This window comes from Saccopteryx bilineata, chromosome 3 (genome assembly GCF_036850765.1).
Source record: "Saccopteryx bilineata isolate mSacBil1 chromosome 3, mSacBil1_pri_phased_curated, whole genome shotgun sequence".
NCBI classification, from domain to species: domain Eukaryota; kingdom Metazoa; phylum Chordata; class Mammalia; order Chiroptera; family Emballonuridae; genus Saccopteryx; species Saccopteryx bilineata.
In genome coordinates, this window is record NC_089492.1 from 272,038,830 (window position 1) to 272,065,453 (window position 26,624).

The window sequence follows — 26,624 nt, forward strand, 5'->3', positions numbered from 1 at the left end:
GCGAGCAACATCGCTTCTGACAAAACCTGCTCCCCTTTTCCAATCCCCCCTTCATCCTGTAGGTCACAGGATGGCTCCAGAAAGGAGGAATAAACAAAGGAAACTGATTCTGCTGTGTGGATGGAAAAAAGGCAGGAGATGACAAAGTACATGGGGCTACGGGAGGCCTGCTGGAGCCCGTAGTCATCACGGCTTCCGTGTTCAGGGCAGGAAGGTGGAGGGGCCGGGAGTCAGGCCCTCGGAGGCTTCATCAGCTCTGTTCCTTGTCCTTGACCAGTAAGACTGTGTGCTGGCCCCCGCTGGACACAGATAAAACCACACGGTTCTCCAGCTGCTTGCCGGTCATCTCCACAGGACTCCAGGCATCCTCCTCTTGCCCTGTGCCCAGCTGATAGTTGGTGCCCATGCCCCAGGCAAAAACACGACCTACAAGAGAAACGGGCAGCTGTCGTCAGGATCCCAGCCTCACCCTTCCGTAGTACAAGAAGCCTGGGACATAAGGGTGAATTTTAGCCTTGGCCTAAACCAGCCTGGCAACGTTCTAGCCTCTGGGAGTTCAGGGAAGATGTGAAAAGCCAAGGAGACGATGGCTAAGGGCTTTGTCGTACCAGGACCACAGTCCCTACACACTGCCAAAGAACGGTCTTTACTCCCAAGCACGGCACTGAAGGCCCTATTATGACTGACCCTCCGCAAACCCCTTCGCCAGTCTCCATTCCCAGTACCGCCACCACCTGTGAGACTGCTCTGGATATTGCTGTGCCCAGGATGCCCTCCTCTGCTGATCATAAACGTCCAAAGTGTAGTACAAGCCTCACTTCCTCAGGAACTCTTCCCAGATAATGGGAGATTGAGCATCTCCCCCAGCCTGACTGCTCAAGGTCTCCACGGCTGAGACCCGGGCCCACTCAGGCCTCGGTGACTGCCTGCTCACTCACTCCTGCTGTGCTCGCCAGAACCCTGACTTCTAAGACTTCCTTTTCCTAATAAAATCCTAATTATAACTCCCTGGGAAGCTGGCACATACTAGGTTGCAAACAAAGGGGTCACCATGGTGGGAAATGTAAAGAAAAGCATGAGTGAGGAGTCTGGAGACCTGGGTTCTAGTCCCAGGTCTGGCTGAGTCAGTTATATATACCCCTTTGCTACTTTTCTCCTCTACAGAACAAATCACCTTTATTAAGATAATTCAAAAAGAGCCCTGGCCGGTTGGCTCAGTGGTAGAGCGTCAGCCTGGCATGCAGAAGTCCCGGGTTCGATTCCCGGCCAGGGCACACAGAAGTCCCCATCTGCTTCTCCACCCCTCCCCCTCTCCTTCCTCTCTGTCTTTCTCTTCCCCTCCTGCAGCTGAGGCTCCATTGGAGCAAAGATGGCCCGGGCGCTGGGGATGGCTCCTTGGTCTCTGCCGCAGGCGCTAGAGTAGCTCTGGTCGCAACAGAGCGACGCCCTGGAGGGGCAGAGCGTGGCCCCTGGTGGGCGTGCCGGGTGGATCCCGGTCGGGCGCATGCAGGAGTCTGTCTGTCTATTCCCGTTTCTAGCTTCAGAAAAATACAAAAAATATATATATATAATTCAAAACGAAAAAAAAAGATAATTCATTTATTCATTTGGAGTTCACAGAAGCCAGAGTTTTTGACAACCGGGATAAAAAGAATGTTATCAACACCACTCTGCATCACAGCTGCATCTAACGGTAGACATCAGTCTGGTGGGCAGTCTGGCAAGAATCACAACGCCCACTCCCCAACCACACTGAGTGTGGGCAGCCCTACTCACCATCCTTGGTCACGGCATACCCCACAGAAGCCCCACAAGCCACGGAGGAGACGGCGGGCAGCGTGGAGATGAGGGTGGGGATGCTCTTCTCCTCAGCACCCTCCCCGAGGCCCAGCCTGCCATACTCAGCTCGGCCCAGGCTGTATGCTTTTCCTGTAAGAGCATGGAGAGAGAGAAGGAATAGCAGAGGGTGTGTTCCAGGTCGGCCAGTGAGTTCCCGTATAAATGGGAGCTGGGCCCCATTCCCAGGGTGGTGACAAGGTCTGCAGTGTCTCTTCCCGATTTGGGGAGGCCTGGGAGAACCTCCATAGGTCTCCACTGAACTCCTACTTGGAAGAGCACCAGGACTCTAGGGGATGGGTATAGCCCTCATGGACCCACATCAGGCCCAACCCATGGAGCCGACCCAGGTTCCCAGGGCCATGGTTTCAGTAGTCAGGCCAGGCCTCAGCCAAGGGAACATGGCACTTTCGATCCTAAGATCCTACCTTCTGAATCCATACAGACGGTATGGTGCTGGCCACCGGAGAAGCCCACCCAGGACTTAGTAGAGTTCTTGAAGGATGTCAGGTTCTGAGGTACAAAGCAAGATTCTGTCCCTGGTGTCCCTGGAGGGAAGGCCAAGATAGTAGTCAACGGTGCAAGTGTTCAAGGAGTTGTCCTTCTTCACCACCACTCCACCTGTCAGTCTGAGGCCACCCTACCCCCCACCAGCATATAGATATTTGCACTTTACAGATGAAAAAACTCTCTGATGAGTGACCCCACTGAGGGTGTACAATGAGCAGTAGAGCCAGGATTGTAACCAAGGTCACTTCAGACTACACTGGATGCTGGGTATGGGACTCACCAAGCTGATGGTAGTTTGAAAGTCCAAAGCCATAAACATGGCCCTCAAGGGAGATGGCAAAGGTGAAGTAGGCGCAACAGAAGGCATCCTGGAATCTCACATGGCCCCGGGTTCCCCTGGATTTCAACAGCACACATTTGGGGACCAGGAGTCGTTCTGCAGGCAGAGATGCAGCCAGGGTCAGTGATAGATACACACAGCCCCTCCTCTCGGCCCAGTGTTGGTTTCTCCCACATTGCCAAAACCCTCATTAGGAGACTAAACAGGAACACTTCTCCCTATTATACAGAAGAGGTAAGTGAGGCCAAGAGAGTATAAGTGCCTCAATCAGACTCACAAGCACCAACAGATCATATTTACAAGGAACTTACCAGGTGCCAGCCATTCTTCCTTATGAACTCATTTAACCTCACGACAACCCCACGGGGTATGTCCAGGGTCCCTTAGACAATAGGTGGAGAACCAGGATTCAACCTAGGACAGCCTGGCTCTAGCATCAAAGTACTATCTTTTTTAATTTATTTTTTGAAGACTTTATTCATTTTAGAAAGGGAGGGGGAGAGAGAGAGAGAAAAAAAAGAAAGAGAGAGAAGGGGGAGCAGAATAGGAAGTATTATATCTGATATGTGTCTTGACTAAGCAAGCCCAGTGTTTCAAACTGAGTAACTGAGCGTTCCAAATCAAGGCTTTATCCATGCGCCACCACAAGTCAGGCTTAGAGTAAAGCTCTTAACTACCTCCACAAGTCTCTGTGATATAAGCCTAAACATGCACAGAGAATCCTCCCTGCCTATCACCTAAGTCCACACTGTCCTGGCAGAGGAACCTAAGCCACCTACCAAGGCCCTGCCAGCTATCAGTGCTGGCAAATAATTCAGGCACACGGCCCAGCTGGCCCTGCTCCCCACAGCCCAAAGTGTAGAGGTCACCATCAGTTGTCAGCATCACCAAGTGGTTGTTTCCTGAGGGTGAGAGGAAGGCAGGAGATACAGGGCTTATTTGTAAAGCCAAGTCTGGGCCAGCACCAAAATGAGGTTCTCCAACTCCTGCCCACAGCAAGTAATATCAGACTCACCTGAGGCCACCTTCACCACAGGCTCTCTCAGCTGCACTTGCACAGGTACCATGCTATTCTTCATGGGCTCCAAAAGCCCAATCACACCATTATTGTCCTGGAAGGTACGGGCACAGCACTTATCAGCTAATTCTGTATGGCCCATACAAGCCAGATCCAGGATTGCAGCAGCCACAGAGCTGTCTGGTAAGGGGCAGTGGTGCCAGATGGGGATGGGGAGGTGGGGAGGAACAGGGCCACATTGTAAAATACTTATGAATGAAATCACAGTTTGTGAGCTGCATTAAAATAACAAAGGAGTGGGTGGTGCATGGAATAGAAAGAAAACAAATTTGGCCAAAAGTTAATAATTTTTAAGAATAATTGAGGGGTTTCCAATAAGTTATTCTGATTATTTCTGTGTTTAAAATTCTCCAAAAAAAATTTTAAAATAGTTTTGATGAGGAAACACCTCATCATTTCTTTATATTTCAAAATAAAATATCAAAGTACCAAAAACAATTTTAAGGCAGAATCTGCTTTTTATTTTTTATATTTAAAAAAAAATTTATTTATTTTTTGTATTTTTCTGAAGCTGGAAACGGGGAGAGACAGTCAGACAGACTCCCGCATGCGCCTGACCGGGATCCACCCGGCACGCCCACCAGGGGCGATGCTCTGCCGTGACCAGAGCCACTCTAGCGCCTGGGGCAGAGGCCAAGGAGCCATCCCCAGCATCCGGGCCATCTTTGCTCCAATGGAGCCTTGGCTGCAGGAGGAGAAGAGAGAGACAGAGAGAAAGGAGGGGTGGGGGGTGGAGAAGCAAATGGGCGCTTCTCCTATGTGCCCTGGCTGGGAATCGAACCCGGGTCCCCCGCACGCCAGGCCGACGCTCTACCGCTGAGCCAACCAGCCAGGGCCTATATTTTAAAATTTTTATGTATTGATTTTAGTGAGACTGATAAGGAAAGAGACAGACAGGGACCATTCCTGTATATGCCCTGAGAGGGGATCGAACCTGCAAACAGCACTTTGGGACAATGCTCTAACGAACTCTGCTATCTGGCCAGAGCTAAATGTACTTTTTAAACTTCATTCTCATTCCTTGGAAATTCTGAGATGTGATAATTTCCTCCCCAAACCCTCCAATACCCGTGAGAAGTGTGGAAGCGGGCTGGAAAGGAGAGAGGAGAGGTTGAAGGCAGGGAGATGGGTGAGCACAACAGGCTTCCTGGATCAGCAGCAGCCCAAAGACATCCTTGACCAAACCCCTTCCCAAAACATAGACTTGATAACATCAGATTCAAGGACACAGCCAGTGGTATGGACAGGCCTGAATGAATACGCCAGCGACCTGTGTCTGGGCTCAAGCTCTACCTCTGGGACTTGATGTCCCCACCAGTAAGTACAGCAGTGACATGGAGATGGGTTATCCTTGGGGTCCCAACCAGTTAATTCTGCCTGGCAGCCCCCATGCGGTCTTCACACCAGCTTACCCGGAAGGAGCCCCAGAGGAAGACACGGCCATCCTCGGTGAGGGCCGCTGTGTGACTGTCTCCTGCTGACACTTGTACCACCTTCTCTTGCAGTTCCACCTTCCCGGGTACCATCTCTGACCCCTCCACTGATGTGTCCCTTCCCAGGGCACCCTCATCATTGCAGCCGAAGGAGTAGACCTGTGCCCAGGATTCCCCCATTAGTGCAAGTTCCGGCCTTTCAGTCCATTCTTGTTCAGACCACCCCTGCTCAGCTAGCCAGCTCCACCTCCATCGAGAAATGCATGTGGTGCAATGCTCCTTCTCCAAGCCCCCAACCCTAGACCCTGTCCAATCCCATGCCACCCCCACACCCTACCTGGCCACTTTTGCTTAGACACACGGTGTGCATGCCTCCAGCCTCGGCCTGTACAATGTCTTCCGGAATGGGTACTAGGGCTGGCTTCTTCCTCTCCATCACATTGTCGCCCAGCCCCAGCTGGCCCACGTCGCCCTGGCCCAGTGTAAGCACCAAGCCCGGTTCTGTTCTGTGGGACCTATGCGAGACTAAGAGTAAAGAAGATAGCCCCTGAGTGTGGAGGATGATGGGAGAAGGAGCCATCACTGCATGGGATCTGGGATCCCACAGACCTCAGTTCAAGCCCCTGCTCACCACAGACCATTAGAATGACCGTTCTGAGCCCAAGTTTCCTAATTTATGAAATGGGGATAACAAAAGTATCTATATCATAGGGTTTGTGTAAAGATAAAAAATTGAGCAATTACTAATGTGAGAGGAAGGAAATGGAAACTAGGAGACAATACTGTGAAATGAATCTTGGTGCGGAGAACAGTGAGTACACAAGAAAAGTTTTCCCGATTAGATATAAATTCCTTGTTTTTTCTTTTCTTTTTAAATTACTGATTTATTTTAGAAAGGAAGGAGGAGAGGGGGTGGGGAGAGAGAGAGGCAGAAACATCAATCTGTTCCTATATGTGCCCTGACTTTGAATCAAAACTGCAACCTTTGCATGTCAGGACGATGCTCTAATGAACTGAGCTACCCATCCAGGTCTGCACTGAAGCTTTATCTACTGTGCTACCCACTGGTCAGGCGAGCAGTCAGTTCTTGATTAGGCACCATGGAGCCAACAGATAGGGCTCAGGTAATAATGTCTACCCTTTACTGACTGCTAACTCTACTAATGTAAAATTGCATTGTAGTCCTACAAATTATACCATAACCCTCCATATTTAAGATCCCATTTTACAGGAAAGGGACCAGAGCCTCAGAGGTTAACAGAGCCAATAAGTAACAGTGTTTGCACTGAAACCAAGGGAGTCTACATGGGTCTGAGCACGTTCCCTAGCCTCCATCCTCAGGGTGTGACTGAACTTCTGAATATATTCTCACTGACACCCTCCATTCCTATGGGGACAGACCCAGGGACAGCTGAAGAGGAAGGCGCAGCAGTGAGAGCTGACACATGCCATCTGCTGGCCAACTGCAACTGCCCTTGGCTTCACACAGCCAATGGTATCCAGCCCCTCCCCGGGGTGTGGCTACGGGAGTGCAGAGGGTGCATCCGGCAGGGAGCCACCTGGTCGGCTTTTCTGGTCAGGAGGGCTCGGCATACAGGCACCTGGGACTTGGCGGGCGCCTGGAACGCGGTGGGAGGCAATGGCCCTCACTGCCTGGTTACAAGGAACTGCAAAAGACAGACACTGTCTAAGGGACCACAAAGAAATAGGTGTTAAGAGGATGGGATCAGAGAAGGGAAAGAGATTAGTGAAATTATATTATACACATCACAGCATTATAGAGAGCAGGAAAGCAAATCCTGGAGGGATGAGGGGAGGGAGGAGGGGGAGAGGTGGGCAAGGGTGAGATTGAGGGGAACACAGAGGTGGGGGATGTACTCAGTGGGACACGTGAATCTATGTAAACAGAATAAATTAAAATAAATAAATAAAAGAAAAAGTCTGAATATGGGCCCACAGGCCCCCTTTCCAGAGAGGGTGAATCTCTCCTCCCTGTATCCCTTCAGGGTTCCAGGAAAGAGGAAACCACAGACACCTCCCTCAAATGCTACCAGGACATTAAATGCTACCAGGACATTATCTCATTTTCCTCTCAACAGTCCAGTGAGGTTGGTACTGTTCTTGCCTCTGATTTTAAGAAAGGAGTAATCCAAGCTCAGCAAGATTATGATACTTGCCCAAAGCTACACACCTAGAAGTAGCAGAGCCAGGCCTTGAACCCACATCTGAAAGTCATTAGTCCAAACCTTAACCCTTTATTTACTGTCTGGGGCAAGCCTTTGGGTCTAGATTTTTGCTAATCCTACCTGAGTACTTTTAAACAAGTCTCTGTGCCTTTATGATTCTCGGAACGTGGGATTCAAATCACCTATAGGAAACACTCCACCTGAGTAGTGTTCCTGGCTTTCCAAGACCCTCAGCTTCAAACGTTAGGGGGAAGAAGCCCAGTCCCAGATTTTGTAGGCTTCAAGAGGACACCCATGAAGATAAAAACCAACTTACCCTTTACCTTCTTGCTTTTGGGGAGGGCATCTTCTGGGGGTGACCTTTTCTTATCCGTATGCTTTGGTGGCATCTTCCTGTCCTGAAAAACCCAGGCAAATACTCCATACCAAAATCATTTTCCTGCTGTAATTAGGTAATGTTTAAAGAGAGAGAGAGAGAGAGGGCGAGCCCTGGCCAGGTAATTCGATTGGTTAGAGCACCTTCCCAATATACCAAGGTGGCAGGTTTCATCCCCAGTCAGGACATATACAGGAATCAACCAATGAATGCATAAATGAGTGGAACAACCAATCAATGTTTATATCTCTCTCTCCTCCTTTCTCACACTCTAAAATCAATAAAAAATAATAAAAATAATTTTAAAGAAAAGAAACTCTGAAAACAGGCAAGAGAGAGGAACTGCCTAGCAATTTCACTTCTCAGAATTGATCTAAGCACAAGAACAAAAAAATACACCCAAGGATTACGTTCCACAAATATTTTCTACTGTATTCTTTTTCTTTTCTTTTTTTTTTTTTTTATACAGACAGAGAGAGAGTCAGAGAGGGATAAATAGGGACAGACAGACAGGAACAGAGAGAGATGAAAAGCATCAATCATCGCTTTTTCGTTGAGACACCTTTCAGGGGTCCCCAAACTTTTTACACAGGGGGCCAGTTCACTGTCCCTCAGACTGCTGGAGGGCCACCACATACAGTGCTCCTCTCACTGACCACCAATGAAAGAGGTGCCCATTCTGGAAGTGCGGCGGGGGGCCGGATAAATGGCCTCAGGGAGCCACATGTGGCCCATGAAGCAGTATTTCGGGGATACCATATGTGTCTTGACTGTGGGCTTTCAGCAGACCGAGTAACCCCTTGCTCAAGCCATTGACCTTGGGTCCAAGTTGGTGAGCTTTGCTCAAACCAGATGAGCCCGCGCTCAATGTGGTGACCTCGGGGTCTCGAACCTGGGTCCTCCACATCCCAGTCTGACGCTCTATCCACTGTGCCACCAACTGGTCAGGCTCTACTGTATTCCTTATAACACTTTAAAAAATGGAGTAACCCATACTCAACAGTAGGGGACTGGCTAGATAATATGTCGTATATTTATGATAGAACAGTATGAAGCCACCAAAAGTGATAGTTTCAGAGATTTTTTTAACAGAAAGATGTTTACTGTCACCAAAATAATAAACACAGATTGAAATACAGTCCACCTCACTTTTTAAATATAAATGTTTGCCCACATGTAAAAGTAAAAAATGTGCAGAAGGAAATATATCCATTATTAACAATGCTGACCTCTGGAAAATGGGATTGTGGACAACTTTTACTTTTTCCATTGTTCCTGTATTATCTAACATGTTTAACAAGGAGCATTACATATTTGTATTATAAAAATTTAAAATACTAAAGAACATTAAGTACCCCTCATGATTGCATCAACTGGAGATAGTCACCTCTAACTTTGTAACTAATAGTTAACTACATAAAACTACATACCAGTGGTCGCCCTGCTTGCAGTCTAACACCATTGAGCCGATTTCGTATGGTCTGGGTGCATATCCGTCGTCTAGTGGCAGCAAGAAATTGTCCCTGCAGCTCTGTTGCATTGCTGTGCCTATTCATTCTTGCCAATAAGGTCAAGAAGTGGTCATCTTTTGCTGTTGTGGCAGATGGGCGGCCCTGCCCTCATCTTCTTCGTACTGTGCCAGTCTCCTGAAAGCGTTTCCAGAGTCTACTAATCACACTTTGGGATGTTCCAAGTGCTGTTGCCACTGTCCTCTGCGTTTGACCAGCTTCAAGACATCCTATGGCTCTCCAGGCTTCGCATTCAGGCAAATCGTGTTGCAGGGGCATTGCAAGGGCTGAGAAATTGCAGGTTGTGCACTTTCAAGATCAGGGATAGTGCAGATACTCCAATACTTTCAGTCTTTTGTATAGTGCATTTTCACCAATGAAATAAAAGTTGGTTTTACAACTAATTTCCTCAATCAAACAACTTTCTTTGACTTGTGATTTGCTTTCTGATGTTCTTGTTTAATAAAAAATCAAATGTTTCTTTTTTTATCGTTTCATACTCATTTTGAAATATCCCTTCATTTGTGAGCAATGTACTATGAGTTGATGCTTCCTGCTCCCCCCACCCCCGCCTTTATCTCTCTCTGCTCTAAAATCAGTAAATCAGACTTAAAAAAAAATAATTTAGTGGGTCACTTGGTCAATGGGAGGTTCTGGGGCTATGCCTGAGAATCTGCATTTCTGTCCTCCTGTTCCTATTTTTTACTCCCAAGGGCAGTTAATTATCCACCAAAAACAGTACCACCATTACCAACTCTGTCAAATAGGACTCAAAAAACGTTATCGACTGCTTCAAAGTAAGGTGACGCTCCTCTTCTCTCCTGAATAAAAACAGAACAAAGGATTAGGCTCTTATTTAGAATCTTAAATTTATAAGATTTAAACGTTAGTAGATGTCTCCTGCATGGTTTGTCTCCTCAGTCACTGTCCATAGGACTCAGAGAAGCTGTAGGAATATGCAGGCGCAGACTCAGGGCCCAGCTTTCTCTTCAACGTTGTGGAAAGGGACTGTACATCATGGGGCAGAGCCCTATGCTTCCCTTCGCCACCTGGACAGAGCCCCAGGGAGAGTGACCACCCGGGGGTATCCACGTTGCGAGTGCTTGATTCATCACAAACTGGAGGAACTCGCCTGACCTGTGGTGGCGCAGTGGATAAAGCGTCGACATGGAAATGCTGAGGTCGCCGGTTCAAAACCCTGGGCTTGCCTGGTCAAGGCACATATGGGAGTTGATGCTTCCTGCTCCTCCCCCTTCTCTCTCTATCTCTCTCCTCTCTCTCCCTCTCCCTCTCTCTCTCCTTTCTAAAATGAATAAATAAAATAAAAATAAAAAAATTAAAAAAAAAAACTGGAGGAACTCAATATAATACTGCTGAATAGCACTACCCTTCAAAACCTTTTAAAGAGATCTCACTTTTCTTCAACCCACACCACACATGTATAGTGTGGGGAGCGTCTGTTGATTAGGAAATATATTTAATCAACTCCAAACCAATCATTACAATCCAATACTTCATGGTTTAACTACTTAATCTTCGCTGTTTTTCTGTGACTAGTGAAGTCAATTCAAGCTATCACAAGATTTTTTTTATTTGCTAAGTAGAAATTTCTCCTATCATATGAGAATTAAGATGTGAAAATCTTAGTAGTTTTGCTAGGGAAAATACAGGTTAACTTCCCAGAACATGAACATACACCTAAGATATTGCCAACATGCCCACAAAAACGTAGCAAAGTTTCTGTCTGAGTCTATTAACCAGGAACAGCAAGCTCAGGAATGGGGCCTGAGTCACAATGATTAAGTATTTCATGCAAAATGGTGACAAGAAAACACTGAAAAGCCAAAAACAATTCATAGATTTACTTACCCCAAATCAAGTTATGTATTTATAATCTTGACTGAAGGCTACAAAACAAGGTAGGTATAGAGCTTAATCCAGCAGAACACTACTGATTAAACTTTCTTTTCACTTCCTTTCTCAACTGCTTACAAAAATTAGGGGACATTTTATTGCTTCATATTCATTTTGAAATGTCTCAATTCTTCTAACAAAAATTAGGGGATATTTTATCACTTCATATTCATTTTGAAATATCCCCTAAATTTTATGAGCAGTATATATCCAGATAGGGTGCTCTAGAAGAATGTTTCCTGCATGGTTTACCTCCTCAGTCATTGTCCACAGGACTCTGAGAAGCTGTAGGAATATGCAGGCGCAGACTCAGGGCCCAGCTTTCTCTCCAACGTTGTGGAAAGGGACTGTATGTACATCATGGGGCAGAGCCCTATGCTCCCCTTCGCCACCTGGACAGAGCCCCGGGGAGAGTGACCTCCCGGGGGTATCCACATTGGTCACTCACTTAATTTAAACTACTGTACTAGAAATTTCATCAAGACAACAGTGAGCTCACAGGAATATCCTAGTTCCCTCAAAAGTCAACAAAACTTGAGTTCAAGACTAAAGTTACTTTCAGCCAGGCACCGCAAACATTTAGAAACTCAAAGAAGTGGTAAATGCAGACATTTACACAGCAGTTAATCTTCCTATCTTTAAACTTCTCATCTAGAGCCATGTAATGACTCTAAATCAGTATTTTTCCATCGCCGGTCCACTAATCATCAGAGTGGTTGACTCTCTCCCGACAGGCATGAAATTCATTCTGGACAAGGTGGTTGAAAACACTACCTTGAGCCTGACAAGGCGATGGCGCAGTGGATAGAGCGTTGGACTGGGATGCGGAGGACCCAGGTTTGAGACCCCGAGGTCGCCAACTTGAGCATGGGCTCATCTGGTTTGAGCAAAAATTCACCAGCTTGGACCCAAGGTCGCTGGCTCAAGCAAGGGGTTCGGTCAAGGCACATATGAGAAAGCAATCAATGAACAACTAAGCTCTCGCAATGAGCAACAAAAAACTTGATTGATGCTTCTCATCTCTTCGTTCCTGTCTGTCTGTCCCTGTCTATCCCTTACTCTTACTATCTCTCTGTCTCTGTAAAAAAACAAACAAAAAAACACTACCTTAAAAAAAATAATAGGCCCTGACCGGTTGGCTCAGCGGTAGAGCGTCGGCCTGGCGTGCAGGGGACCCGGGTTCGATTCCCGGCCAGGGCACATAGGAGAAGCGCCCATTTGCTTCTCCACCCCCTCCCCCTCCTTCCTCTCTGTCTCTCTCTTCCCCTCCCACAGCCAAGGCTCCATTGGAGCAAAGATGGCCAGGGCGCTGGGGATGGCTCCTTGGCCTCTGCCCCAGGCGCTGAAGTGGCTCTGGTCGCGGCGGAGCGACGCCCCGGAGGGGCAGAGCATGGCCCCCTGGTGGGCAGAGCGCCCCCCCCTGGTGGGCGTGCCGGGTGGATCCCGGTCGGGCGCATGCGGGAGTCTGTCTGACTGTCTCTCCCCGTTTCCAGCTTCAGAAAAATACAAAAAAAAAAAAAAAAAAAAATAATAATAATAATAAGCCTGACTTGTGGTGGCGCAGTGGATAAAGCATCGACCTGGAAATGCTGAGGTCGCTGGTTCGAAACCCTGGGCTTGCCTGGTCAAGGCACATATGGGAGTTGATGCTTCCCGCTCTTCCCCCCCTTCTCTCTCTATCTCTCTCTCCTTTCTAAAATAAATAAATAAAATTAAATTAAATTAAAATAATAATAATAATAATAAAACAAGTTGACCCAAGGTCGCTGGCTCCAGCAAGGGGTTACTTGGTCTGCTGAAGGCCCCCGGTCAAGGCACATATTTTCTCATAGAGGAAAAAAAAAAATCAATGAACAACTAAAGTGCTGCAATGAAAAACTGATGATTGATGCTTTTTATCTCTCTCCGTTCCTGTTTGTCTGTTCCTATCTATCCCTCTCTCTGACTCTCACTGTCTCTGGAAAAAAACAAACAAACAAACAAACAAACAAACAATTTGGCAGAACTAAGAGCTGTCCATTTCGAAATCAGGACTCAAACGCGGATAGGGACCAAAAATAATATGTTCTGTGCCAACTCCGCCATGGACATCACGAGTACCCCGAGGCAGGGTAATCACTTGGCAATGATGGGGAGAGGGCTGAGTTTTTAGCGTCTTTGCGAACGCCCCCTGGTTATGGCCGTCACCCGCGAATCGCGAGACCTCAGCCCCTAATAGATCCAGCCCCAGCGCAGTAGCTAAGTGTAATTAGAACGATACCGCTGAAAGCAATCCTTCTAAACCGTATGATCTCCACAGGAAAGGCTGCTTGACAGGCCCGGGCACCAGACCTAGAACTGACAAATCAGGGGGATAAAATCACTCACCCTACACGACGACTTCGGAGCAAGTTTCTTCTCCGAAAAGATAAAGCGATCCCAAAGCACACCTATATATCTTTGAAGCCAGCGGATATATCTACTGCGCCTGCGCTCTGCCATGCGCAGTTAGGGAACCAGAAATTCGCTAAGGATGCTGAGGAATCTACCGCCGGCTAAACCCACCCCTACCTGGCCCAGACAAATCTCGCGACACAACAACTTTCGCGCGCGGCTTTGACGAGGAAATGTAAGTTACCGGAAGCGAGTTTAGTTAAGCAATCGGATACGGTTGTTTCTAATAACATGTATACTTCTTTTGTTCACCGAATCTTTAGAATGTGCTGTTAAATAAACTCGCCAAAAATAACTTTGGTATAAATGTACAAAATATAAGACATTTAGAAAAATACGAAAAGTCTCAAAGGGATTGTTGAATCAACTTTGTCATGTATGAAATAAACGTTCGATAAATGCGTAAATAGTAAGACAAACTTCTACCCGAATTGGATAAAATTATAAGCTTCCTATGCACAACAATGTGAATGTACAATACTATTGAACTGTATATTTACAAATCGGTAAATGATTGAAATGGTAAATATTTTTTCTGCTTTTTTGAATCTTTTTCTGGTAAAGTTTATGTTAAGTATATTTTAACACACACACACACCCTTATATGCAGAATTAGGCAAGAAGGAAAGTGAGTGGGGTAAGTAGAAGAGGATGAAGGGAGGAGGGAGGAGAGAGGAGGAAGTGGGGAGGGCCTGACCAGGTGGTGGCGCAGGGGATAGCGCGTCAGACCGGGACGTGGAGAACCCAGGTTCCAGACCCCAAGGTCGCCAGGTTGAGCGCGGGCGCATGTGGTTTGAGCAAAGCTCACCGGCTTGAGCCCAAGGTCTCTAGCTCGAGCAAGGCGTCATTCGGTCTGCTGGAGCTTCCACAGTCAAGGCATATGTGAGAAAGCAATCAATCAACAACTAAGGTGCTGCAAAGAAGAATTGATGCTTCTCATCTCTCTCCTATCTGTCCCTCTCTCTGACTCTCTCTGTCTCTGTCACAAAAAAAATTTTTTTTTGAAAAAATAAAGAAGGTGAAGGGGGGATAAATGGTGATGGAAGGAGACTTGATTTGGGAAGTGAACACAATACAGTATACAGACGATGTATTATAGAATTTTACACCTAACATTTTATTAATCAGTGTCACTCCAATAAAATTCAGTTAAAACAGTACTAGGCAAGTAAAGAATTCTGAAGATAGGCGCGCACACGCGGGCCGGGCCACGAGCAGCCGCGGCAGCCCCGGTTGCTTCCCTGATCCGCGGTCGCCAGTGCTCGAGACTGGGCTCCTCGGGAAGGAGCGGCCAGTGGGCCTGCGTCCTGTCAGTGGGGTTCGAGGCTGGGCTGCTGCGGCTGCCCTGAAGAGCCTGGGCCGGGGCGCGGCAGGCTGACTGGCCCCGGGAGCCGAGAGCGCCTGGACGCAGGCGGGGGCGCACTCTGGAGGGCTCCAGGCACCTGGACGAGGCTGGTGGGACCATGTCCGGGAGGAACCTCCACCTCTCCACCACTGATCGCGTCATCAAAGCTGTCCCATTTCCTCCAACCCAACGACTTACTTTGAAGGAAGTGTTTGAGAATGGGAAACCTAAAATTGATGTCTTGAAAAACCATTTGGTGAAGGGAGAGTGGAAGAGGAAGTAGCCTTAAAGATAATCAATGATGGGACTACCATCCTGAGACAAGAGAAGACAATAATAGAAGTAGACGCCCCAATCACAGTGTGTGGTGACATTCATGGACAATTCTTTGACCTGATGAAGTTGTTTGAAGTTGGAGGATCACCTAGTAACACGCGCTACCTCTTTCTGGGTGACTATGTGGACAGAGGCTATTTCAGTATAGAGTATGTACTATTTTTATGGAGTTTAAAGATTAATCATCCCCAAACATTGTTTCTGCTTAGGGGAAATCATGAATGCAGGCATCTTACAGAATATTTCACCTTCAAACAGGAATGTCGAATCAAATATTCTGAACAGGTGTATGATGCATGTATGGACACATTTGACTGTCTTCCTCTCGCTGCCCTCTTAAATCAGCGGTTTCTGTGTGTCCATGGAGGTATGTCACCTGAAATCACTTCTTTAGAAGACATTAGGAAATTAGACAGGTTTAAGGAGCCGCCGGCCTTCGGGCCCTTGTGTGACATGCTGTGGGCTGACCCCTCAGAGGACTACGGCAGTGAGAAGACCCTGGAGCAGTACACTCACAACACCGTCCATGGGTGCTCTTACTTCTACAGTTACCCTGCAGATTGTGAATTTTTGCAGAATAATAATTTGTTATCAATAATCAGAGCCCATGAAGCCCAAGATGCTGGGTATCGAATGTACAGGAAGAGCCAAACAACAGGCTTTCCGTCACTCATTACAATTTTCTCTGCTCCCAATTACCTAGATGTCTATAACAATAAAGCTGCTGTGTTAAAATACAAAAACAATGTCATGAATATCAGGCAGTTTAACTGTTCTCCACACCCCTACTGGCTTCCAAACTTTATGGATGTTTTCACGTGGTCTTTGCCTTTTGTTGGGGAAAAAGTCACAGAGATGCTGGTTAACATTCTCAACATATGCTCTGATGATGAATTGATTTCCAAAGAAGAAATTGAAGGAGGCACTACAGTTCGAAAGGAGATCATCAAGAATAAAATCAGAGCCATTGGGAAGACGTCACGGGCCTTTTCAATCTTTTGGGAAGAAAGTGAGAATATGCTGACTCTCAAGGGCCTGACTCCTACAGGTACACTCCCTCTGGGTGTCCTCTCAGGAGGAAAGCAAACTATTGAGACAGCCACAGTAGAAGCGGTAGAGGCCCGGGAAGCCATCAGAGGGTTTTCCCTTCAGCACAGGATCCAGAGTTTTGAAGAAGCCCGAGGTCCAGACCGAATTAATGAGCGGATGCCACCCCGAAAAGATAACCAATACTCCGACAGGCCACAGAAAACGGCAACCTCTGTACAACCAAATGCCACGCACAGGAGCGACAAGGGAAGGAAAGCCAATAGTGACTCAGAGCCCTGCGGTGGCACAGGTGGATCCAACACTTAAGAACAAATTTAATTTATTTATTATTGGAAAACAAAACAAAGCAACTTAAACCTGGGGGTGCATTCATAATACACTCTGCATTGTTAGAAGGATGACCATTTTATAAATTCTTTTAATTTATATTTAACACATATATAAGAAGTACATCTGTTTTGTTTTTCCCTTTTATTTTCTTAATTTTTTAGGAATTGGCCCTGGCCGGTTGGCTCAGTGGTAGAGCGTCAGCCTGGCGTGCAGGAGTCTCGGGTTCTATTTCCAGCCAGGGCACACAGGAGAAGTGCCCATCTGCTTCTCCATTCCTCCCCCTCTCCTTATTCTCTGTCTCTCTCTTCCCCTCCCACAGCCGAGGCTCCATTGGAGCAAAGTTGGCCCAGGCACTGAGGTTGGCTCTATGGTCTCTGCCTCAGGCGCTAGAATGGCTCTGGTTGCAACAGAGTGACGCCCCAGATGGGCAGAGCATCGCCCCACGGTGGGCGTGCTGGGTGGATCCCAGTGGGGCGCATGCGGGAGTCTGTCTGACTGCCTCCCCGTTTCCAGCTTCAGAAAAATACAAAAAAATAAAATTAAACTTAGTGGGTTTTTTTTTAATAATTTTTAAAAATTTTATTATTTTTTTATTTATTTTAGAGGAGACAGAGAGAGAGAGAGAGAGAGAGAGAAGGGGGGAGGAGTAGAAAGCATCAACTCCTTCCCATATGTGCCTTAACCAGGCAAGCCCAGGGTTTGTTTGTTTTTTTTGTTTTGTTTTTTTTTTTTTTTGTATTTTTCTGAAGCTGGAAACGGGGAGGCAGACAGACTCCCGCATGCGCCCGACCGGGATCCACCCGGCACGCCCACCAGGGGACGATGCTCTGCCCATCCAGGGCGTCGTTCTGTCACGACCAGAGCCACTCTAGTGCCCAGGCCATCTTTTGCTCCAATGGAGCCTCGGCTGCGGGAGGGGAAGAGAGAGACAGAGAGGAAGGAGAAGGGGAAGGGTGGAGAAGCAGATGGGCGCCTCTCCTGTGTGCCCTGGCCGGGAATCGAACCTGGGACTTCTGCACACCAGGCTGACGCTCTACCACTGAGCCAACCGGCCAGGGGCAAGCCCAGGGTTTTGAATCAGCAACCTCAGCGTTCCAAGTCGATGCTGGATCCACTGCGCCACCACAGGTCAGGCCATAAACTTAGTTTTTTAATAATTCATGTTCACCTAAGAATTCCTTGGTGAAGTAATAATCATTAATATTATTTTGACTTTTGAGTATGCATTTTTTTTTTACAGAGACAGAGAGAGAGTCAGAGAGAGGGATAGATAGGGACAGACAGACAGGAATGGAGAAAGATGAGAAGCATCAATCATCACTTTTTCGTTGCAACACCTTAGTTGTACATTGATTGCTTTCTCATATGCGCCTTGACCGTGGGCCTTCAGCAGACCGAGTAACCCCTTGCTCAAGCCAGCGACCTTGGGTCCAAGCTGGTGAGCTTTGCTCAAGCCAGATGAGCCCGTGCTCAAGCTGGTGACCTCAGTGTCTCGAACCTGGGTCCTCCGCATCCCAGTCTGATGTTCTATTCACTATGCCACCATCTGGTCAGGCTGAGTATGCATCTTTTTAATATTGAGTGACAAAGTAAGAAATATACACAAAGTGCTTTTGCTGCATACTAAAACATAGTGGTACCTGACCAGGTGGTGGCGCAGTGGATAGAGCATCGGACTGGGATGTGGAAGACCCAGGTTCGAAACCCTGAAGTTACCAGCTTGAGCACAGGCTCATCTGGTTTGAGCAAAAGCTCACCAGCTTGAGCCCAAAGCCACTGGCTCGAGCAAGGGGTTACTTGATCTACTGAAGGCCCGCAGTCAAGGCATATATGAGATAGCAATCAATGAACAACTAAGGTGTTGCAACACTCAACAAAAAACTAATGATTGATGCTTCTCATCTCTCCGTTCCTGTCTCTGTCCCTGTCTATCCTTCTCTCTGACTCTCTCTCTGTCTCTGAAAAAAAAAAAAAAAGAAAGAAATAAAGAACAAAAAAAATACAATACAGTGGTTATCTCCAGGAAAAGAACTTACGTGATTGAATTGTCAGGTGAAATTGCCGTATTTTCATGGAATACTATTTTACTTGAAAGTACAGCAGACATTATTCCCAACTGTATATCTGTGGAGCCTGGATTTTTTTTTTTAATATGAGAGGAGGGGTGATAGACTCTTGCATGCTCCTTGACTGTGGTCCACCCAGCAACCCCTGTCTAGGGCTGATAATTCAAACAACTGAGCTATTTTTAGTACCTGAAGCTGACGTGCTCAGACCAGCCAAGCATCAGCACCGGAGGCAGATGCTTGAACCAATTGAGCCACTGGCTGCAAGAAGGGAAGAGGGAGAGAAGGGGAAAACGGAAGGCGAGAAAACCATATGGCTACTTCTCCTGTATGCCCTGACAGGGAATTGAACCTGAGATGTCCATACGCTGAGCCTACACTGTATTCACTGAGCCACTGGCCAGGGCTAAGCCTGGATTTTCTTCATTCCTTAAGCCAAAACAGAATATAGCAACAGACGAAATGCAGAAGTGGATATTAGAGTTGAGCTGTCTTCTATTAAACCAGATTTTAAAAGTTTTTTTTTGTTTGTTTGTTTTTTTGAGAGAGATGAAGGAAGAGAGACAGAAGTATTAACTGGTCGTTTCACTTAATCAATGTGCCATTGATTGCTTCTCATATGTGCTCTGACTGGGGCTCAAACCAGCGACCTAGGGACTGAGCTGGTGACCTTGGCACTTCAGGACAATGCTCTATCCATTGTGTCACTGGCCAGGGCACTAAGAGATTTCAAAAAATGTAAAATGTTAGCCCTGGCTGTTTTGCTCAGTGGATAGAATATTGGCTTGGCAAGTGGACATTCTAGGTTAAATACTGTAGGGCAAATAAGTTTGTAAAATTTGTGTTACTTGGATTTGCTCACTTTTATCATTAAAAATGGTCGCTGCCCACGTGAATAGCCATTGCCCAGGTGATACGGCTAACTGCCTTTCTGCTTGGGAAGGGGCTTGGTTATACTACTGTGTGCTGGAGGAGGGGCTTTCATGCTGAAAACTTTTAAAAGAGGAGCTAGGTGGTTGCAGAGGAGGCAAGCAGCAAGATGGCAGGGAGCTGAAGGGGAACAGAGATGAGGGGCTTTGTGAGCTCCGCTGAGCTAGTGGGGCCTTTGATTATGGGAGCACTCAGATGTGTTAGTAGCTTTGTGAGTGCTGAATGAATGGGTTTTGGAGCCTAGTGTGTTTGTGTATACTCGTCTGCTGGGTGCGAACTAGAATAAAAGGTATTGGCCTACCAGTTCTTGGCTCCGCAGTTTCATTACCGTCCAAATCAAATGGGAACCTGCGTGTGCCAGGCGGCTGTGATGGTGGCCAAAGCTACTGGCTTTACAGATACCTCATCAGGGTACACAGGAGAAGCAATCAATTAACAGCAAAAGTGATGCACCTATGGGTTCATGTTTCTCATCTCTCTCCCTTCCTCTCTTTCTGTCTCTCTCTCTCTCTCGCTAAAAAAAAAACCCTAAAAAAACAAAAACAGGCCTGACCAGGCGGTTGCGCAGTGGATAGAGCATTGGACTGGGATGTGGAAGGACCCAGGTTCGAGACCCCAAGGTCGCCAGCTTGAGTGTGGGCTCATCTGGCTTGAGCAAAAAGCTCACCAGCTTGGACCCAGGGTCGCTGGCTCCAGCAAGGGGTTACTCAGTCTGCTGAAGGCCCGCAGTCAAGGCACATATGAGAAAGCAATCAATGAACAACTAAGAAGTCGCAATGCGCAACAAAAAACTAATGAAGTCACCTTGGGAGAGCAAGGAAAGTGATGAGAAGACATGAAAACCCATAATTTAAATGACGCTCAGGGAAGAAGCCAGCAGGAAAACAGGGCACAGAGAGCAGAGGTCACAACCAGTCATGAAGCCTGTTCAGGTTACATCTCCATCAGGTCTTTCTCTTCCACTTGTCACTCAGCTCAATTGCTTGGATAGTACAGAAATTTAAGTTAATGTTAAAAAATAGATTATGTGAAGGGAGTGTAGGAAAAGCAGGAGATAGGGTCATAGATTGAAGAGAAAATGGGGTCAAAGGAAGATTTTTTTGGGGGGGTAGGAAGGAGGTAAACATTAAAGAGATTAAAGAATAAATAAATCATGTGTGGTCTGATCTGTGGTGGCGCAGTGCATAAAGCATTGACCTGGAACGCTGAGGTTGCCAGTTTGAAACCCTGGGCTGGCCCAGTCAAGGCACATATGGGAGTTGATGCTTCCTGCTCCTACCCCCTTCTCTCGCTCTTCCCTCTCTAAAATGAGTAAATAAAATCTTTTTTAGGCCTGACCTGTGGCGGCGCAGTGGATAAAGCGTCAACCTGGAAACGCTGAGGTCGCCGGTTTAAAACCCTGGGCTTGCCTGGTCAAGGCACATATGGGAGTTGATGCTTCCTGCTCCTCATCCTTCTCTCTCTCTCTCTCTCTCTCACACTCCTCTCTCTCTCTAAAAAAAAAAATCAATAAATAAAATATTAATAAATAAATAAATAAATAAATAATAAAATCTTTTTTAAGAAAAACCGTCGCCTGACCAGGCAGTGGTGCAGTGAATGGGGCATTGAACTGGGATGTGGAGGACCCATGTTCGAGAGACTGAGGTCACCAGCTTGAGCGCGAGCTCATCTGGTTTGAGCAAAGCTCACCAGCTTGGACCCAAGGTCGCTGGTTCAAGCAAGGAGTCACTTGCTGTGCTGCAGCCCCATGGTCAAGGCACATATGAGAAAGCAATCAATGAACAACTAAGGTGTCCTAACGAAAAAGTGATGATTGATGCTTCTCATCTCTCTCCGTTCCTGTCTGTCTGTCCCTATCTATCCCTCTCTCTGACTCTCTCTCTGTTAAAAAAAAAATCATGTGTTTCCTCAGTATCAGATAGAGGGAGAGTGTTTGTTCCTGTGAGATGACCTATATGTTTTATGAAGGAGGCAAAAATTCTTGGGGGAAGAAATTAATGGTATCTACAAAAGAGACCAAAGGACCAAGCAGTCCAGGTTACTGGTGGGTCTGCTTTTCCCTTCATGCTTCCTAGAGCTGGAACTGAAACCGTGGTTGGCTGTGTTTTGGTTTCAGGGCTTGGCTTTTCTTTGTTGTACATTCTCATCTTTTATAAGTACACTTCCTGTCTCCTCCTCTCCTACTTCACATCCACAGGACTTCCCCTTTTTCGATAGTAGTTTTCCAATCCACTTACTCTATTACAGTCCTCCCTATCCTGGGGTACAGTAATCTAAATCCAAAGGTCCCTAAACTCATTGGTTTAGCCAACTCTGGGCAATGCACACCTGCAAAATGCCCTTCTGGAGACAATGCTTAACCTCAAAGAGTGATGGCAATTTGAGGGCTCTTTGGACTAATAGAAGGAAAATCTGAGAGCAGGTGAAAGCCAATGACATGAATTCTTTTTTTTACTTCTTTTTTTTTTTTTTTTTTTTTTTTACAGAGACAGCAAGAGGGATAGACAGGGACAGATAGACAGGAACGGAGAGATGAGAAGCATCAATCATTAGTTTTTCGTTGCGTGTTGCAGCAACTTAGTTGTTCATTGATTGCTTTCTCATATGTGCCTTGACCGTGGGCCTTCAGCAGACCGAGTAACCTCTTGCTTGAGCCAGCAACCTTGAGCTCTAGCTGGTGAGCTTTTGCTCAAACCAGATGAGCCTGCACTCAAGCTGGCGACCTCAGGGTCTCGAACCTGGGTCTTCAGCATCCCAGTCCGACGCTCTATCCACTGCGCCACCGCCTGGTCAGGCGACATGAATTCTGACTCATGGTCTCTTTAACCCTTGGTAAACGGTGGTGCACTAATCAAGGCCAGTCTCTCAAGTGACAAGCAGAAGGTGAGTCACTGGTGTGGCTACCTGGAAAAAAACTGGGCTGCTAGCCAGAGAGGAGTATATGAGATATGAACTGTCTTATTGTGATATCAGCCTGAGGTCTAATTATATGTGGACCATACAGAGTAATACTTGTAGGAAAGACTGGGATACGATTGCTTGTCCTTGAATAGTATATACGAGTGATTACATAATTAGGTTTGAGTTGGTGAAGCAACTACACCTCTTAGGTTCTTCACTGATAAAATGGGTGGGCTGACCAGGCGGTGGCACAGTGGATAGAGTGTTGGACTGGGATGCGGAAGACCCAGGTTCGAGACCCCAAGGTCACCAGCTTGAGTGTGGGCTCATCTGGTTTGAGCAAAAAGCTCACCAGCTTGGATCCAAGGTCGCTGACTTCAGCAAGAGGTTACTCAGTCTGCTGAAGGCCCACGGTCAAGGCACATATGAGAAAGCAATCAATGACCAACTAAGGTGTCACAATGAAAAACTAATGATTGATGCTTCTCATGTGTCTCTGTTCCTGTCTGTCCCTATCTGTCCCTCTCTCTGACTCTCACTCTGTCTCTATAAAAAAAAAAATATGGGTGTACTTCTACTTACCTCCTAGAGTCGGAATGGGAATAACAGCGTGAAGGACTGAGGACAATACCTATGTGTGCACAGGCAGACACAAACATGACTGACTTTCATCTGGCTACACTTAATGTTCTTGCCTAGCAGTATTTTAGGTATGTTTTTTTTTTTTTACAGAGACAGAGAGAAAGAGTCAGAGAGAGGAATAGACAGGGACAGACAGACAGGAACAGAAAGATGAGAAGTATCAATCATTAGTTTTTTGTTGCACATTGCGACACCTTAGTTGTTCATTGATTGCTTTCTCATATGTGCCTTGACCGCGGGCCTTCAGCAGACCGAGTAACCCCTTGCTCAAGCCAGCGACCTTGGGTCCAAGCTGGTGAACTTTTGCTCAAATCAGATGAGCACGCGCTCAAGCTGGCGACCTCAGGGTCTCGAACTGGGTCCTCGTCATCCCAGTCTGACACTCCATCCACTGAGACACCGCCTGGTCAGGCTAGGTATCATTTTTAAGCAGGCTTAAATCTTTTGGAATAAGGTAGAACATAAAAAACATTTCATAGCCTGACTGGGTGGTGGCGCAGTGGATAGAGCGTTGGACTGGGATGCGGAAGACCCAGGTTCGAGACCCCAAGGTTGCCAGCTTGAAAAAGGGCTCATCTGGTTTGAGCAAAAGCTCACCAGCTTGAGCCCAAGGTCGCTGGCTCGAGCAAGGGGTTACCGGTCTGCTGAAGGCCCGTGGTCAAGGCACGTATGAGAAGGCAATCAATGAACAATTAAGGTGTTGCAATGTGCAACGAAAAACTAATGATTGGTGCTTCTCATCTCTCCGTTCCTGTCTGTCTGTCCCTGTCTATCCCTCTCTCTGACTCTCTCTCTCTGTAAAAGAATAAAAATTAAAAAAATAAATAAATAAAAATAAATAAATTCTAAAAAAAAAAAAAAAAAAAAAAAAATTTCATACCAGAATAGTTTTTTTAAATTCTAAAATGCTTTAATAATTAATATTGGCAGGAAGACTGATATACTATGCTATTACTTATTTTACAGGGATATTCTGTACATCAGGGAAACGTGAAGTACAATACATCGGGATTTCATTTCTTCTATACATTATGATTGTGAAGGACAGGAACTCCACTTTTTTTTGTTTTTGTATTTTTCTGAAGTTGGAAACAGGGAGGCAGTCAGACAGACTCCCGCATGCGCCCAACCGGGATCCACCCGGAATGCCCACCAGGGGGCGATGCTCTGCCCATCTGAGGTGCTGCTCTGTTACAACCAGAGCCATTCTAGCGCCTGAGGCAGAGGCCATGGAGCCATCCTCAGCTCCCGGGGCCAACTTTGCTCCAATGGAGCCTTGGCTGCGAGAGGAAAAGAGAGAGACAGAGAGGAAGGAGAGGGGGAGGGGTGGAGAAGCAGATGGGCGCTTCTCCTGTGTGCCCTGGCAAGGAATCGAACCCGGGACTCCTGCAAGCCAGGCCCACGCTCTACCACTGAGCAACCGGCCAGGGCAGGATTCCTCCCATTTTTTAGAGAGGAGAGGGAGAGACAGAGAGGAGAGAGAGAGAGAGAGAGAGAAGGGGGGGGAGGAGCTGGAAGCATCAACTCCCATATGTGCCTTGACCAGGCAAGCCCAGGGTTTCGAACTGGCGACCTCAGCATTCCAGGTCGACACTTTATCCACTGCGCCACCACAGGTCAGGCCCTCCCATTTTAAGTTCCCAAAAACCTCCCTTTCCCATCTATGAGCCCGGAGGGACCCCAGGACCCCTCCCCCTCAGACTCAACCCCTACCGCTGGATGCTGGCCCCCCTCCTGTGTCACCCAAAGGAACTCCCCTCCCTGTTCACTTCCATCCTTTTGGGATCCGGGTATCCCTCCCCTTCAGACCCTTTCACCTTGCTGACACTAAGATTCCTCCTCGTCGGACCCCAACGGCCACCCACACTCACGTCGCCCATCCACAGGTTGGCCGCCATGACCGCAGCCGGGCCTGAACTAGCGCGCCGCGCCGCGCCGGCGCCAGTCCGCCAGGCCGGGACCGCCACGGAGCATGCGCCTACGACGTCTTCTGCGCACGCTCCGCCTGTGCTGCTTCGGGACAGTCCCGCTATTCAGGAGGTCGCAGACGTTCAGGATTCCTCAGCGCGAGTCCAGATTGGAGCCCGTGGTGTGGTGCAGGGTGGGCTTCGCCATGCGCAGGCCGGTGGGTTTTGACGATCCACTTCCACTGACTCTGGGACCGAACTCTGTGGACAAGCCACAGGTCTGCCCCCGCCACCCAGTTCGCAAGACATGAACTTTCTGTTGCTGGAATGGGATTTTTCCATCATTCATTCCCGTGAATAGACCCGACGGGAAGGGCGGTAAACGAGTGTGTAAACTGAGGCAACCCTGTTGTCTCAGTCCCCAAGTCTTGTAGGCTGTTCGTTTTTTTTTTCTTCTTTTAAACGGGGGCGGGGGAAGGGGGACAAGTAGCTGCTTCACTCTGTTTATGGTCAAAGGTTTCGAACCTGCGACCTGGCCTTTCCAGATCAGCGCTCTTTGCACCACTGCTCCACCACAGGCCGGGCCGGTCTGGGTATCACAGCCATTACCCGACTCCCAACCACTAGGAACTTGAACCCGTCTCAGAACACTGATACATACACATAGACGGCCCCTGGTAAACACGATTCCAATGACTGGATAATCCTGAGTTTGACAGTGTCTCAGGCCATCACCTCACTTTGGTGCCCATTTCTGACTGGGATGCTTGTTTTGGTGGCTGTTGTCTCTAACAGTGAAGTTCACACCAAATGCTTCAGGTTCCCTTTCTGGGTCTTGGGCTGATGGGCCACTGAGGCCCTTTCTCACCAATTACCCACCCTAAGCTCGGGGTGTTCTGGTCTGAAAACTTGAGATCCAAGTCCGAGTTGCCAAATTTCCAGCATTGTCCTACTCATTGCAATAGTCGTGTAGCGGCTGGTGCTTGGCTGCAGATTTCAAACAAATGGAATACCAATCTGGTGCACTTCTCATTAATTATTGTGGCAAGTTATTAAACCACTGAGACTGATGTGGATAACAGCAGGACTTACCTCATAGGGTGTTGTGAGACCTTCAAATTATAACTGATAGTGATATATATATTAGTACTATTTGCTAACCCTACTGCTGTGCTCTTTGCTTATTTTTAAAACATGAAAAATTTAAAAATAGGCCCTGGCCGGTTGGCTCAGCGGTAGAGCGTCGGCCTAGCGTGCGGAGGACCCGGGTTAGATTCCCGGGCAGGGCACACAGGAGAAGCGCCCATTTGCTTCTCCACCCCTCCGCCGCACCTTCCTTTCTGTCTCTCTCTTCCCCTCCCGCAGCCGAGGCTCCATTGGAGCAAAGATGGCCCGGGCGCTGGGGATGGCTCTGTGGCCTCTGCCTCAGGCGCTAGAGTGGCTCTGGTCGCAACATGGCGACGCCCAGGATGGGCAGAGCATCGCCCCCTGGTGGGCGGG

The 26,624-nt window shown here is 47.5% G+C and overlaps 1 protein-coding gene, 2 non-coding genes and 1 pseudogene across 6 annotated transcripts; 1 reads left to right on the forward strand and 3 right to left on the reverse strand.

Moving 5' to 3' along the window:
- Positions 1-25,107, reverse strand: LOC136331434 (regulator of chromosome condensation-like). 4 transcript variants are annotated; one of them, XM_066269916.1, is made up of 12 exons: positions 13,549-13,708; positions 9,190-10,088; positions 7,700-7,781; positions 6,757-6,864; positions 5,535-5,722; positions 5,177-5,356; positions 3,702-3,798; positions 3,466-3,588; positions 2,627-2,782; positions 2,265-2,384; positions 1,777-1,929; positions 1-426 (listed from the first exon to the last, which is right to left on the reverse strand). In XM_066269916.1, the coding sequence occupies exons 2-12, from the start codon at positions 9,313-9,315 to the stop codon at positions 251-253; spliced, it is 1,509 nt and encodes a 502-aa protein (XP_066126013.1). In that variant the 5' UTR covers positions 9,316-10,088; positions 13,549-13,708; the 3' UTR covers positions 1-250. The 4 variants fall into 4 exon arrangements, with proteins under 4 accessions (XP_066126013.1, XP_066126011.1, XP_066126010.1 ...); XM_066269914.1 differs by lacking the exons at positions 6,757-6,864; positions 13,549-13,708 and adding an exon at positions 25,089-25,107; XM_066269913.1 differs by lacking the exon at positions 6,757-6,864 and having other exon boundaries at positions 13,549-13,706.
- LOC136332782 (small nucleolar RNA SNORA73 family) lies at positions 10,159-10,364 on the reverse strand. The gene has a single exon (XR_010730920.1). It is a non-coding gene; the product is annotated as a small nucleolar RNA SNORA73 family (small nucleolar RNA).
- LOC136332783 (small nucleolar RNA SNORA73 family) lies at positions 11,412-11,621 on the reverse strand. The gene has a single exon (XR_010730921.1). It is a non-coding gene; the product is annotated as a small nucleolar RNA SNORA73 family (small nucleolar RNA).
- Positions 14,843-16,690, forward strand: LOC136329165 (serine/threonine-protein phosphatase 2B catalytic subunit gamma isoform pseudogene; annotated as a pseudogene).
- Positions 25,108-26,624: the final 1,517 nt, after the last annotated feature.